This window comes from Olea europaea, chromosome 3 (genome assembly GCF_002742605.1).
Source record: "Olea europaea var. sylvestris chromosome 3, O_europaea_v1, whole genome shotgun sequence".
NCBI lineage: Eukaryota > Viridiplantae > Streptophyta > Magnoliopsida > Lamiales > Oleaceae > Olea > Olea europaea.
This window is the reverse complement of record NC_036239.1, coordinates 23262604-23279231: the sequence shown is the minus strand read 5'-3', so window position 1 is coordinate 23279231 and position 16628 is coordinate 23262604. Positions and strand designations below refer to the sequence as shown.

Sequence of the window (16628 nt, the reverse complement as noted above, 5' to 3'; positions counted from 1 at the left end):
GTTTCTACTATTGAATCAACGGTTGCTTCACGTTTGGAATCTTTCCAGCATACCACTTAAGAGTAAACCAATTTCTCCATATAAAATCTTCTCAAGATTTTATCAATGTAAATTGGGATGAATTAGGCAATTTTCTAGATCTATAGATCAAGTTACTTCTCCCATATCGTTCATGAATAAATCATTTGACAACCTTTTATTTCAACGATTGAAACATAAGGATGTCGTTTTCTATAATCTCAGGAATACGACAATGCTCCCACTATCTTCTTGTAAACACACAATTCATCTTCAAATTTGATAAAATCAAAAACTTTGACTTTTTCATTAAATCGAAGATTTCAACTCCATAGAGACTTATCTTAACCTATAGTTATGATATGCAACTGTTGCAAGTAAAACCCAAATGGACTTCAGCAAGACCACAGGAGAAAGGTTTCACCAAAGTCAACACTTAACATTTACTTCTAGCCTTGCTTTGTATATATGGATATTCCCATCCATATCGACCTTTTCCTTGTAAACTATTTACAAAACCTTATGGGTTTTATTCCATCAAGAGGCTCGACCAAGGTCCAAACCTTGTTCACATACCCCCGAGTTCATCTCGAGTATCATGGCCTCTTGATGTCTCTTTTAAGTCAACACTTGACTTTATTTTGGTGGAATTAGTAGGTTCATCATCCTAAATTAGTAATACCTGATTAGTAATCACGGATTCGTACCTTCTTGAAGGTTAAATGATCCTACTAGACTCACATAGAGCTGACATGTCCTCAGAAGTCTCTACTCCCTGATTAATAGTATGTCCATATCAGATATGGGATCAAACTTGGATTTATCTACTTGTTTAACTATATCTGTGGACTCTTGAACTATTTCAAGTTCTATTTTGCTCCTACTGTCCTCCCTTAGAGTAAATATTTTTTCTAAGAAGACAATATATCGTGAGACGAAGACTTTCTTCATGATAATAGAATTTATATTCAAATGTCTGCTTTGAATATCCCCACAAATACGTATTTATCAAATTTAGTGTCAAACTTATCCGATTCAAGGCACTTCAAATAAGTGTCATGGCCCCAAACTTTCATATGAGATAAATTTGGAATACTGCCTTTCCATAACTCATACGAATTTCTGTTAACTAACTTAGATGTGACATGATTTAGTGTGTTGCACACTGCAATCAATGCATGACCCCAAAACAATTTTGGGAGATTTGCATGGATTGTTATTAATCGCATTATATCTAATAATTAACGATTCCTCCTTCTAGATATATCACTATACTGTAGTGTATATGGAGGAGTTCACTGCAAGAGAATCTCATTCTCTCTTAGATAATCCAAATTTTATCTTCAAGAAATTCTCACTCGATCGAATCTTAATGTGAGAGTATCTTTACATATTTATTTTTCTACTTCTAGTTTGAATCTCTTGAACTTTTCAAGAGTTTCATGTTCGAGTTTCATAAAGTATACATGATCATTGATGAAATAAGAGAAATATTATCTGACATCAATTGACATGAATCCATATACATCACTATGCATTAGACCAGTAATTATACTGACCTTTCTTCTTTTCAAATAAAAGAAGATTTGGTCATTGTGCCAGACATGCGTAATTTGTACTTGTCAAAATCAATTAATCTCGAGTATACATCTTTATGTAACTTTGGAATTGCATTTCATCTATATGACAAAATCTGTCATGCCAGATTTTGGTAATAATTAGATTATCGCATTTACGCTTTATAATTTCTATACTCATTACAGAATCCTTAGTATTAAAGAATATAAACGTCATTTTGTAATTTGCCATAGCCATTAGGATCTATATCAAGATAAATAAGAACAACAATTATCCTTAACATTAAAATAGTTCATGTTCGAACATGAAATTCATTTTAATGTTTCAGTTATGGTGGGTATAAAGCGACATTTCTCTAATTCCAATACTAAACCAAAAGGCAATAGCAAGAAGTATATTCATACAGGCAATGAGCAACCTTTGCTCATCTCCAACGTGTAGCTCAACTTCTCCCTTTTGCAGTTGTCTACTTATATTTAGTTTCTCTATATTTGTATAAATATGAGATTTACATCTGGTATCAAATACCAAAGAAACTCGTGAAGTAGACGTAAGCCACGCAATATTCCTTTCAATGACCTTTCATTCTATAATAAAACTAAGTGTCATTAGATTTGGTATTATCCTTCACTTAGACTGTCTTAACCATATTAGGTGCTTTCTCAAAACCCCTTTAGATTTCCTCTTAACTCTCTTAGAGGAATCAATGGTTTGCTTATTACCAATTTTGATAAATGGCTTAACAGTCCTAAGCATGTTAAACAACTTAATGAGTATGCATTCGAGCTTATTCATATCATAATTCATAATTAGTATGAATAACTCTATGACAAAGATTGTAGAGCTAAGTCAACACTTAGTTCATAGTTAATGATTGAACTCAATTGAGACGCTTCTCATGTCAATCATCTTCAGCACATGAGGATTGACGGAAAATTCTTTTGTCACTTTGCATCAGTATAGTTGTTTGAAAGTCTCATATCCTTCCACACATGATTACTATCATACAACTCTTTGTAATGAAGAATTATGTGTTAACATTTATACTCTCAAGTTGCTTTTGTAACTCAGGTGACATAGTTGCAGGGATCACATACGTTGCAGTACTATTGTCATCACTGCGTTTATTATAGTAGCCACCTCTTCTTTAATCGAGTCATCAGCGGTATCTCTGGAAAGGGCTACTCAAGGACGTGACCAATTTTCTCACGCATAAGAACAATTCTCAAATTGCAGTGTCAATTAAGAAAATCTAGTTTGGTTGTTGGCATCTAGTATGACATTCAAATACATATGGCTACACACGATTCAATAAGTATAAATAACGAAAAAGGAAAGAATAATATAAAAAATGCATCAATTAATTTAACATGGACTTTTATTAAATTAATTATACTCCCACTATTTAACTCAAATTTATGACTTCCTCACATAAATTTATGGAGTTCATATTTGACTCCCAATGAGTTAGGATCCCATCTGTTATATCAAGACCTTGAGTGTACTCAACAAACCTTAATAAAATATTTAGGTAGATATTATTATCAATTGCATCTCCATACAACTCCCAGATCGTTAAGCTGACAACTCTTTGTCATTACACATCTTATGTGTTATTTTAACACGCCTCTAAAACTTATCTTCTTGAGTGTACTCAACAAGAGATAAACTTTAGTTAAGTCGAATCTATCATTCTGAAATATCCAATATTTCATAGTGTCAAATATATCCCTAATAGACCAATCTTGAGTGTACTCAACAAGTTGAAACGATTTGGGACTCTGATTTTTCACTATAATGATGAAAGACGAAAGTAAAATATGACTTAATATTTTATTGAGAGGTTTTTGCATTCAAAGGTCTCATCGTAACAATAATATATATATTATCATACATCTACCATGCAAATAAATAAATAAATAAATATATATATATATATATATATATATATATATATATATAGTGTGGACGATTATGGACTTTTACTATTTAGTCTTCTCGAACCATAAGGAAGATTAGTTGGTCGATTCCTAGAGGGTATAGCATTGAACAGTATCAATGCACAATCTCCATTGTCTCCTCCTCTTCTTGTTTCTTCAATTAGTCTAGTTGCAATCTATATCCTATACTAGTTGGCACCCAGACCTAAATGAAATTGGACTCGCAGACCCATAGTAAAAATAATAATAACGGACTCACAGGTCCAAAATGATTAAGAGTTCGCAGACCCATAATAATAACAATAATAACGGGTTCACAGACCCAAAACAATTAAGAGCTCGCAGACCCGTAAAACGATAAGAATAAAAATTAACCATTCAACACATCCATATGGTCGAGTCCATAATCGTCCACTAATAATACATTCATCACATAAATGCATACTTATATAATATTTAATATTATATGCAAACTAGTTTCAAGTTTCTAGTAATTAAAATTGTCTAAACTCTTTTAAACAAATGGATCGGACCAATTAAATAATTAATTAATCATATTAATCAATTATTTAATTAGCGGGCATATTTAATTAAAATCAAATTTTAATTAAATACCAAATTAGAGTTCAACTGTAATTCAACAATAATATGGCGATATCATTTAATTAAAATCAAATTTTAATTAAATATCAAATTAGAGTCCAACTCTAATTTCATAACTTAAGGCGGTTGAATTTAATCAAAATCAAATTTTAATTAAATAACGAAACTAGAGTCTAACTCAAATTCCACGATTTCAGGGCAAATATATTTAATTAAAATCATATTTTTAAGTAAATACCAAATTAGAGTCCAACTCTAATTGGAACAAATTTTAGGGCAGGACAAATGAATTAAAATCAAATTTTAATTAAATGTCAAATTAGAATCCAATTCTAATTTCTAGAATATGTTCGGGTGAATAATTAATTAAAATCAAATTTTAATTAAGTACTAATTTAGAGTCAAACTCTAATTTAAATTGAATTAATATTTTAATTTAGGATAACACTCCTAAATAAAATAAATTCAATTTATGGTCAAATTTAATATTTAAGTTAAAATCATATTTTAACGAAAATATAAAAAGTCATCAATTTTAAATAAAACTTTTAATTTGGGTCAAAATTAAAATTATGGGTCAAGCCCATTTAAAATACAATTTTAAAACCATTTTAAAATTCATATTCAAAACCTTTTTTGAAAATTACAGTTTGACCCAAGTTTGAAATTAATGGCAGGGCCTTCGAAATATTGAAATTGCACAGAAGCCCCATTTCATTTATTAATTGCAATCAGACCCCGAAAATGGAATTGCAGGAAAGGAGTCCTCAATATCAAATATTGCAAGAACTATCCTTACTTAAATAATTTACAAACTGACCCCAGCCCAAGCAGCAGCATCGCGCGCTGCTGTAATTTCAACCAGCAGCGCACTTCGCTGCTGCAAAGTTCAGTAGCGACGCTGGCCGTTACCAATGATGGAGCGACCAGTGTCGCATTTCATGCTGTCAGGCGCCGCTTCCTGATTGCAGCGGCGCCGAGCGCTGCTACAAGCGCAGGGCAGTGCGCGGCGCGATGCCCAACCCCTTTATTTTTTTATTTATGAAAAATTAAATTTTGATTGTGATAACAAATATTCTTAATTGCTAGAAACTAGAACATGCACAATAATCAACTTTTGATTGCACAAAGACATTAAACAATCTCTAACAAACACAAAGTAGGCTCTGATACCACTGTTGGAAATCTACTTATATATGCACAGCAGAAAATTAAAATTATTTCGATTTCCACCGAGGATCCCTTTGTGTTTAAATAGAAATCGTGATAAAGATTGTACTTTTGAAGAATTCTGCAAATTTTTTGCTTTTCTTTTCGTTCTAGTAATCTTGATTCGCCACCCACAGCTGTCCAATTGTCCAGCCCCTAACGATGATCTACACAAAGAACAAGATTGCAGCTACCAGGGTTTTCTCCTCTTGTACTAGCAAGAATAATTATGAGAAAAACCATATGGATTGAAAACCCTAGCCATATATTTATATAAGTCCAAACGGGCTTGGCCCGGTCCAGTCCAATAATTAATTAATCCATTTAATTAAATCCGGTCCTTAAATTAATTAATCCAATTAATTAATTTGGGCCTATAAATAACCAATCAAATTAATTAATTTATCCAACGATTGTTAAATTAATTAATTGACAAATTACAATCTTCCAATTCTCTTTTGTGTGTGACCCATCAGGTTCCCGATCACGATGCTTAACGCCGTGAAATATTAATTTGATTTAGTCAAAATTGATAAATTACAATACCCTTTTAATTTATCACCAGTCACACTCGTCGTCCCATATTGACATCTAGCAATGTGTCAGGACAATACATGTAACAGGAAATATCACGTGGTATGACAAAACCAAACTCCTTTGTTTACCGTGAAATTATAATCTTTTCGTCAATATGATCCAATCAATTACGAGATATGGAAGTGTGTCAATCTCGATTATCGATCGTATCTTTCACTCCACTATTAAGTCAATATAAGTCGAAAACTTCTTTTCGACTTATGAGTACACCTTGGCCAAGGATTTCATCATCGACTTAATTGAATGAAACGCAGATCATAATCTTCTACTATCTAAGAGTGACAAATCCTTTATTGGTCAATCACAACTTTCATATGATTCTTGACGTACTCGAACGATGCCGTATTAGCGGTCCTTTGTAGAGCAACATCCAACAGCGCCAAAGTATGACTGTTCTCATAGAATGTACCATGACGACCTCAAGTCAAAGGACCAATTCCACTATCGAACGTTAGAGATTAACCACTGACACTCAGATAGTTATCCACGTGGAATCTCTCGGTGGGTCTCCAACGTTTTGTTCTATAACAAAACATCCACTTGTTCGTTTAAGTGTCACCACACTTTAACTTGTGAGATCAGTTACTTACTTTATAAGTAAGAAATGCCACATATGATGGTCTATCCGTAATAACGATATCCGTATCTCGTTATTACTTACGATCACGGACGATTTAAGATTCAATCAGATGTAATTTGTATCTCACAATCACAACTCCTTATGATTAACAAATTATGAAGATTTGAATCTACGGACTCTATTACTTATTTAATTGTCTATTAATTAAATAATAGATTTGCTATTAAATTGCATTAATTATATATCGAAAGTATTTATGTCCAAAGTTGATTAGACCTAAGGCGTAATACTTACAATAGCCCCTATCTATTGATGAAAAGGGAAAAACAATCTTATATGCAGGAATATGAAATTTTGTACATTCATAATTATTGATCAATGGTGCGCCGGTTATAAGTTTTGTGATTTCTAATTCATTTTAATGCACATTAGTGAATTATTCTTCTTATACTCATCGTTACATGTTTTAAATCTTTTGTTAGTAAATTCTTCTTGTGCATTTTAACTGTAGGTACTGCTTTAATGTGAATCTCTCACTGCAGTGGAACCATGGATACACCAATTAATATAGAAACATACGAAGTTTAAGATATTTTTTTCACTTGTGCGAGTTTAAAATGCACTTATATATAAAAATTGTTCTTCATTTTTATGAATCTAAAATGCATGATCATAGTTAATTTGAAGCTTCTTTTCAGTTCTTGATAAATACTAAAGTGGTATTAAAAATGAGATAACATATAATGAGTCTCGTAAAATAATAACGTCAAATGATGGGTTTGGGGAAGCCTTGTTTTAATCAATGATAATGAACTAGGAATTTTGGCATGACGAGTAGTAGGCAATCAAGGACATCTCCACCTACTATTTAGAAAGTGAGTTGCTAAATGTTAAAGGTAAGTAAACCTCTCATTATTTTCATGTGTACGTCATAGAGTTAAATGTACAAATATGTTACTTAAATTGTCCTTATGTGAATTTGATATTTAATTATTACATTTTATGTCATTAATACTTCTCATGACATATTCATGCACATCAGTGCATCCATAAGTATTCAGGAAGTTCGAAGAAAAAAAAAATTTCCAAATAACAAGAGTCAATGAATATTTTAAAAAGTAATGTATCCCAAATATTTTTAGTACGAAGTGTATGTATATGCCATGAAAGGTGTGAATGGGAAATGGGACGTGGGGTACACCCGACCAATGGTCGATATTTAATGATAATGATAATTTTAACCGCTTTGCGGTAATACCGGTAGGATTTGGCAGGGTTCCAAATATTAACTATCCACTTCATTCTGATTAAATAGGCGATTCACGACGTTAATGTTAATTTTTTTTTTAAATAAATGAAAGAAAGGGGATACATGTTGAGAAATATTTTTATCTTGAAATAATTCACGTGTACATCATATGTATGAGATTTGCTTACTAAGCGTTAGCTCATTCCACGTTACCCCTCACCATTTTTAGATGATGAAGACATGATGATTCGAGAAGACTATTTGTGGTGAGACGGACTCGATACTAATACATTCAATGTTGACTCAATTTGAAATAAGTTTAACTTTTAATTTGATCATCTTATATTTTTATTAAATATAAAAGTTTTCTAAAATTATTTTCTTAAGTGAAAGTCGTTAATATCTTTTATATTAAAGAAAAATTTATAATCAAATTTTTAGATTTGAGGGTGTTACAGATTTTGTTTGATTGTTAAGTCAGGGTTTGATATTGTGAAAAAAAAATGATAAATATACGACATTGAGAAGTATCCCTAATCAAGAAATAAGTATCTTGTTTGTTGGGCTCTCATTGTTGACTTTTGAAACTTACATTCGATATAAAATTCATGATATCTTGTTTGTTGGGCTCTCATTGTTTATTTTTGTTAAGTAATACCATGTAGGACCAGGGGTGCTCAACAATTGTAACTCGTGAAGCTTTCAGTCATTTAAACTAATGCTATGTAGCATTATTCAATTGTGTAGTCACTATATTTGTTTCGACATGATCTTTAAAGGTACCTAGTTGGTTCTTATGAGTTAGATAGTGCCCATTAATAAGGTATGTACCTTTTGTTTTATCTTCGTGAGTCGTCGTCGTGTCACATAATTGAATTGAGATTAGATCAGGACATATCGGTGCTATTTTAGAAGATGTGATATTTATAAAGATAAATTGTAATCACGTTGTTCTCGATAAACAAACACCAGATGACGATATTATTGTTCGACTATCAAGACATTATACTCTAGGTAGGTAGGAGGCTTTTTGGACCAACAAAACATCATCATTAAACAAAACATGTTAATATTGTTAGATATTCATAAAGATTTTTAGAAATATATTTAAGCTTATTGACATCATGATCTAAAAATTGTACAATGAGAGCACAATTTATTAGTCCTTGTTTGATTCTCATTCTTTTAAAAATTTATTTTTAATCACATATTTTTCAATAAAATAATATTACACATATATTTAAAAAATTTCTTTAATTTTTAACCACACATTTTCCATCAATCTACTATTTATGATGCATTATTTCCCCAAAATGGAGGATCAAACAAGGGCTTAATGTATAATTTTGTTTAATTAATTGCATTGTATTATTAAAACTAAAACGTCTTTACATATTATGCCTTTTATTCTAATCGATATACATTATTTAATTAAAATAGTACATAATAGGTAGTCGAGAGATCAAAGGAATAATGAAAAATGTGAAGGATATCACCGCTTGACTATGATCAACTTCAAGGTACATGGATCCAATGGTAAAGTTAGCAAAAATTTACCAATTTTCACCACTCTTTAATCTTTTGATCAATTCAAGGGTGATTAATTTAGTCAACCTTGTGTACATTCTCCCTTTTTCATTGACTTTTACTATCTATGTATTGGTCCATTGGCAAAGTATGCAAAAATTTCCCGAGTGTAAACACTCATTAATCTTTTGATCATAGTAGTGATTAGAGGCTTTGATCGGGCACTAATCAACCGTCAAATTGTTGGTGATTAGTCAACCTATGTGGGTATTCTGTCTTTTTCGTTGACATGTACCAATCCATACATGAGTCCAATGGTAGAGTATGCAAAAAATTGCCAACTGTCACCCCTCCTTAATATTTTGATCTCTAATATTATCGGAGGCCTTGATTGAGCACTGATCAACTGTCAAGTTGATGGTGATTGTTGACCTTGTGGGCATTATGTCTTTGGAGTGACCTTGTATATGAGCATTGATCAATTGTGGAGTTGTTGTTGATCAACCGACCTTGTGGGCATTTTGTATTTTTTTGTTGGCAAAGACTGCGAAGTTTCTCCCCTCATTCATTGTCAACGTGTGACCAAACGACGTTACTTATCACGTCAAGTCAGCAAAAGTTGTTAAAGTAAAAAAGCGGATTTACTATATGGTTTAAGCCTAGAAATATAACTAACACTAAAGTCACATTACGTTTTCTTGTATATGTTAATTATTTAAAAAATATTTGGATGGCAATTTATATCACATGATAACCTCATATGCAATGTAATTAGTTGTGTCGAAACAAACTGAGAAAATTTTAACGAGTGATGGGTGTGAACACTTTAACGATATTTTCAAGTGAAGTGAGATTTTCTTACACCATCTAAGCTTCAATTATTTTTAAAACAATAAAGCAATTTCTAGGTTAAACCTAAATTTGAGTTCTTTTCAAAATAATTCTAAGCTCAGGATTGAGCATCAGTCTAAAAAATTCATTTATCTTTGAACTCATTTTTAACCACATTTTTTGAATAAAATAATTTTGCAAGTAAATTAAATTTTATTCTACTTTTTAATCACTTTAAAAAAAAAAGAAAAATCAATTTTCACAAATTCTCTTCTTAACAGATGCGTAGACTCGGGCCTAAACCCGGGCATAATTTAACTACCCCTTCAGATGCTCTCACTCCGGAAAAAGCATGAGAAAGGTTAGCCCTATCAAGGAAAGCATCTTCTTCTAGAGAACTCCTCTCTCTCTCTCTCTCTCTCTCTCTCCATAGTCGGAAAACTCCAGATTTTACTGATAACCGATTCGAAACCATGACTGAGAAAAACCCATCAAGAAAATACATGTACCCACGTCAAAAACTACTTGTGATGTACAATAGTTGATCTACAAATTTGTCAAGGAAGAATAGAAAAAAGGATCTGCAAGAATGGAGTCTCGAATTGAATGCATATCATCCACTGATGGCATTGATGCGGATCAGGTCCCCCACCCCCATACTTACTCTAAGTTTTCATCTTCCAAGCCATCTAGCATTAATAATCTCAACAGTGTGGTGATTCATCCAGGCTCCAGTGTCCATGAGCTTCTTGAATGCCCTGTTTGTACCAATTCTATGTACCCTCCTATCCACCAGGTTTTGCCCTTTTTTGCTTTTTGTCCCTATTTTTTCCAATTTTGATTAATTGGTTTGTGTCGATTTCATTCCAGATTCTATTTTTTTCTTGTAATTTTGGTTCATTTTGAAGAAACTTGGGTTATCCATAGCTATCTTGATGGGTTAATCGATGCAAGATTGTAGCTTTTTCTGTTTGATCTTGGCAGTAGTATGTACTAGGTAGACCCTTTTAAAAAGGATGTGCTGATTGGAATTTGCGTTCCAGGTTTGGGAAATTGCTGAATTTTATTAGGAATTAAAAAAATGGGTTATCGGGCTCTCCTGCATTTTATTTCTTGTATACATATGATGCTGATGCAGCGAATTTGGTTTGTAGAAGAGCATGTTAGGATAATGGATAAATAGCCTTTTATTTTTCAGAATAAGCTATGTTGTCGATTTGGAAAAAGTAGTCTTGTATCATGTTCATGATGCTGAAAAACTGGTTTCCGAATTGGTCTCTCAAATCTCTCTCTCAGATTTTCATCTGGTGTAAGGTGAATCCCATTAAACCGATCAGTGATAATTGTATGTAGGAAACTTGGGTCATCTTATGACTTGGAGTTTGGAAAGAATATAACAGAAAAATAAACCATATCTCATATGTGGATTACTGAGATCAGAAGAGATAGTTAAAGGAGCATTAGGCCCGGGCCAGCATTAAAATTGTTGAAGAAGTTCATTTTTAAATGGTCATTATAGATATGCCAGTTGGCATTATCTGTGCCTTAGGCCAAAAGAGCCAAGCATGATTATGGATCTGAAAAAGCCCTAGTCATCCAAATTCCTTATGAGATCATTAAATGCTTTCATCAATTATTTAATATCAAGAAATGAGTATCTTATACTTTATACTGAAGTTGTGATCTTTTGTTATCTTTCTTCATCTGTTATATTTCGGCTGAAAAGGTGACATGATCTGATGTTGGTTGAATTGAATGCAGAAGCGAAGCTTTTTGTTAAAAATTGGAGATCTATTATTATTGTTCAAAAAAAGAACCTCTATTTTTGGATTCTGGTTGTCATTGACTAAAAATGTGCATTTAGGATGCAGAATTTTAACTTAGTCAATGCTGTTTTATACCCCCACCCCCAGTTTTAGAAAAAGAAAGGAAAGAAAAACGAATATGTTCGATGCTGTAACAAAAGGTCTTTATAAAGTCAATTGGCGAATAAGGGCTTTAGCTCATAGTTTTCACTCTTCGTTGGGCTTCTGGTGTTCAAAAATTGCCTTTCTAGCCATGGTGATATTACACCTGGAATGCAGAGTAAGGAAAAGAAGATAAAAATAGGCATCATCTTTCCATGCCGTGATTTTTCCCCTCAAACAATAAATGCCCAACTATTTCTTTTAATGAAACCAAGGCGCCTTAGACCTGTAACCTTTGCTTTCATACTTCAAGGGAGTTACCTTGTGCTTTTCTAATCTTTCTTATTAACTAAACCTGAATAATTCGATTTGTGTTGAATGATTAGCCTCTATTTTCAAAAATGCACCAGACAGGCCAGTTCAGCCTGGAAACAAGAACTGGCTGGATTACATGGCTAAAACTGTTTAGAAAGAAGCCGGCAAGAAGTTGGTGAACTGGCCGCACAAACACATTTTTTATAATTGATTTTCTGAAAGAAGGAAATTCATTGAATAATCTTCTTCATCTTCAGTCTTCACCCATCTTCATGAGCTAGTTTCTCAAGAGCTTTAATATTTTCCTCGGCATGCACCTTGTGAGTATGTGCCTATGTGGAGAACAAAAAGGTTAAAAAGAAAGGGCAGTTTGGTGGGTATTACAGAACAACAAAAAAGTCGAGAAGTACCGTGCGCCCCCCATTGGTGAAGAGCTGACATCGAGGTGCCAAACCTTCCCGTCGAGGTGAGCTTTTGGGAAAGATCAATCTGTTATCCCAAGGGAAGTACTAACCGATTTCGTTGGTACCATTCAATTGAATCCAGGGGTGGACCCAGACCTTTAGTATTGTGGGGTCAAAATTTTATAAACAACATAATATCAATGAAAATAAGTTAATATGTATTTTGACACTTTGAAAACATCGTATAATTACATCGTTATTAATATTATTAAATAAATTTTACTACTTGTATAGTTTTGTTTATCATTTCACTGGCAAATGCTAAGAATATAGAAATTAAATGAATTGAAATAAAATTCAAGTTTAGTTCAGGAAGTAAATGAAATTCAAATTTAAAGCAAATATAATTTGAAAGTAATTCTAATTGCATTTAATCCGTAACGATCCTAAAAAATTTACGTCATATTTCATGTAAGACTTCTGAATGAACGATATAAATTATATTGAAAAATTTATCGTGCAAAAATAATAATTAATTGAATTTTTTAGAAGAAAAAACGAGTTAGACGTCTTTTTTGAGGCATACGTTTGATACATATTTAACTATCTTCGATATCCGTTTGGATCATTCGATATGAAAACGATGTAGTTTTCGAAACAAACTTTCACATGACATAGACAATTTGTGGATTCAGATAGTATATAATCGTAAACGAATTTTTAAAATTAGGATATTATCGAAATTCTCAAAATACTAGTTTCAAAGGACCTACTTTAACATGTCATAACTTTTGCTATAGTTGACCATTTCGCATGCCATTAATGGGTGAAAAATTAGGTCATGAGTATTTCGAAATGATATTAAGAATGCAATATTTTGACTTTATTTGGGATCCCGATGAATGCATCAAAGTAGATTGTTAAAAAAAAAAAAAAAGGGGCAAAATTTTGTGGGTTCATTTGACCCCATATGACCCCATGTGGGTCCGCCCCTGATTAAATCCAATATGATCATTCTCCCGCTATATGGGTGATGCCTACACCTAAGAGACTTTAACTCCTCCCGTGGAGAAGCTGACCAACTATAAAAAAGAGAGGTAGAGATGAATGGTGAAGAAGTGGAATAAGGGCATTGCAGATTGGCTTGTGGCGCTGTTTGAGTTTCCCTTTCATTTTCCTGTTTAGCTCTTCCTATGATAGAGAAATAAAGAGTGGAGTTAGGTACTTTTTTAGAGACAGTGTGTGTTGAATGTGGGTATTATTTTTAGAATGAGCAGATTTGACTATATTGAGACAGTAATGCTCAAATATCGAAGAGGAAAAGAATAGTATTTTTTTCCCCTCTTTATAAATTGATTTTGATATTGTTGATGTGAAAATCTAATTGAGCATCGATGAAAATTAAATTTCATAACCTAATTATTTATTTCTTAGCCTCCAGTTCGACCCTTGACCTTTACCTTTTCCAATTTGAAGCCCGGTGATACTGTATCTTAGTCTTGCTATATTCTTATCAATTTGTTCTTGATCAAAGAAAAGGCATATCCCTTATGATACATGAGATCTGGCTCGGTTATATTGATAGAGTGAATAGATCTATCATTTCTTGAAATCTCTTTTTTGATTCAAAATCGTGGTGTAACTTGTATCTTGGATGGACAAGAGGCTTTGAAATCTTTGCCATCCCTTGTCTCATTCAATCATTGTTGTGGAGCTACCTGGTTTTTCTTGGAAGAAAGTTTTCCATGTTGTCTTACTAAAATGGATTTAGGCATATTCCTTTCACTTTATGAATTAGCATTCCAAGTGCATATTCGTCTGGATTGCTTTTGTCATGAAATAGTGGCTCACCTATTCGTCAAGGGTCTCTGAGATATCAACTCTCGTATCTCTGGTATGAGCTCTGAGACATTTTTTTTTTTTGTAAACAGGCTTTACTTCAAGTCATAGAAAAACATGCAAACACATGGATAGTATATGTGTAGACAGATTCCACGGACCTAAAACTGGAACCATGCAGCTCCTCTTCATATCAATACCTTGAACTGAACCTGTCTTTTTTGTTCTTATCGTCTGATGTACTTTTGTATTTCTTTATGAATGAAGCAAAATTTATTTTATGAGCTCTCTTGACATCACATTGTCAAAAGAGGCTGGTGCAATCTACTAAGCAGAACAACACTATCAAATGCACTCACAGAGTCACAGTGGTTTGCGAGTGTACTTATAAATCATATTTTTGCGTTTAGTTTTTATGCGTGTTGACAATATTGATCGCATTTAAGTGCTCCGCAGATTCATAAAGTGTCTTTTTACTGCAGTGCCACAATGGACACACACTCTGTTCCACCTGTAAAGTACGGGTTCACAATCAATGTCCCACTTGTAGACAAGAACTTGGTGATATTCGATGTTTAGCGCTTGAAAAAGTTGCAGAATCACTTGAACTTCCTTGCAAGTATTTCTCCCTCGGATGCCCACAAATCTTACCGTACTACAGTAAGTTGAAGCACGAGGTGGTTTGTAATTTTAGGCCTTACAATTGCCCATATGCTGGCTCGGAGTGCTCAGTAGTCGGGGATATACCATACCTGGTCTCTCATTTGAGAGATGATCACAAGGTAGATATGCACTCCGGTTGCACATTCAATCACCGCTATGTTAAATCAAATCCTCAAGATGTGGAGAACGCTACATGGATGCTGACTGTAAGGATACTCTTTTCCTTCTCATTTTGGTTTGGATTTTATCTCATCTTTGTTGCTGAAAAGATGTTATATATATAATATATAATGTACCTTCAAGGATTTTAATGCCCATTTGACTCATTAGGCTTTTCAATGGCTCATAGCAACAACAGTTAAGGGGGTTCACCGAACAACTTGCTGTTTGATTAGATCCTGAGTTGTGTTGCAACTCCAGCGAGACAATAATTCCCAATGAATTTAGGGTTCTCTACGTAAATTCGTCTTGCCATTAACCTGCTCTGCACATCACTAGATCTGTTTGGAGATCTAATGTGACAAGATCATGAGACCATGTTAATTTTGTTTACTCTCTTTTTCTAACTTGCGGTGTTGCAACTCCATTCGGAACAAAATAATAATATTTGTAATTTATGTAATGTCTCCACGCCCATGCCCATAACTGGAAATGCTTTGCGTAATTATCAAATAGAATTCATTCTATTGCGACATCAATGTTAATCTTGAACCCAGCTAATCCATGCCAAACTTTCTTGATTATTTTCTAGCTTTCCCGTTTTGAATATTGAGTGTGTACACAATTGATGTCCTTGTGCGTTGTAACTGCTGAAGTCTTTGCCCATCATTTTTTTCAGGTTTTCCATTGTTTTGGCCAGTATTTCTGTCTTCATTTTGAAGCTTTTCAACTTGGTACGGCTCCTGTTTATATGGCATTTCTTCGATTCATGGGAGACGAAGTGGAGGCTCGAAACTACAGTTATAGCTTGGAGGTTGGGGGGAATGGCCGGAAACTTATCTGGGAAGGCACCCCACGGAGCATTCGGGATAGTCATAGAAAAGTTCGGGACAGCCATGACGGCCTCATTATACAGCGTAATATGGCACTTTTTTTCTCGGGAGGAGATGGAAAAGAGCTTAAGCTTCGTGTAACAGGGCGAATATGGAAGGAACAGCAGAATCCAGATGGTGGAGTGTGCATACCAAATCTTTGCAGTTAAATGCTGCTTTGTTTTATTTTTATTTTATTTTTTACCCGTTCATGTCGAACTTTCTGTTAACTGTTATTAGTGGTTCGATATGTTTAATGTTGGCAAGAAATGTATGTATATGTTGTGGAGGTTTCAGCTCTTATCAATAAGCTTTTATTTTTGAAATTGCTGATGTT

The 16628-nt window shown here is 33.3% G+C and overlaps 1 protein-coding gene across 1 annotated transcript; it reads left to right on the top strand.

Annotated features, from left to right (window-relative positions):
* Nucleotides 1–10458: 10458 nt before the first annotated feature.
* On the top strand, nt 10459–16617 carry LOC111390742 (E3 ubiquitin-protein ligase SINAT5-like). Its single transcript, XM_023015843.1, has 3 exons — nt 10459–10928; nt 15080–15466; nt 16099–16617. The coding sequence occupies exons 1-3, from the start codon at nt 10722–10724 to the stop codon at nt 16459–16461; spliced, it is 957 nt and encodes a 318-aa protein (XP_022871611.1). The 5' UTR covers nt 10459–10721; the 3' UTR covers nt 16462–16617.
* Nucleotides 16618–16628: the final 11 nt, after the last annotated feature.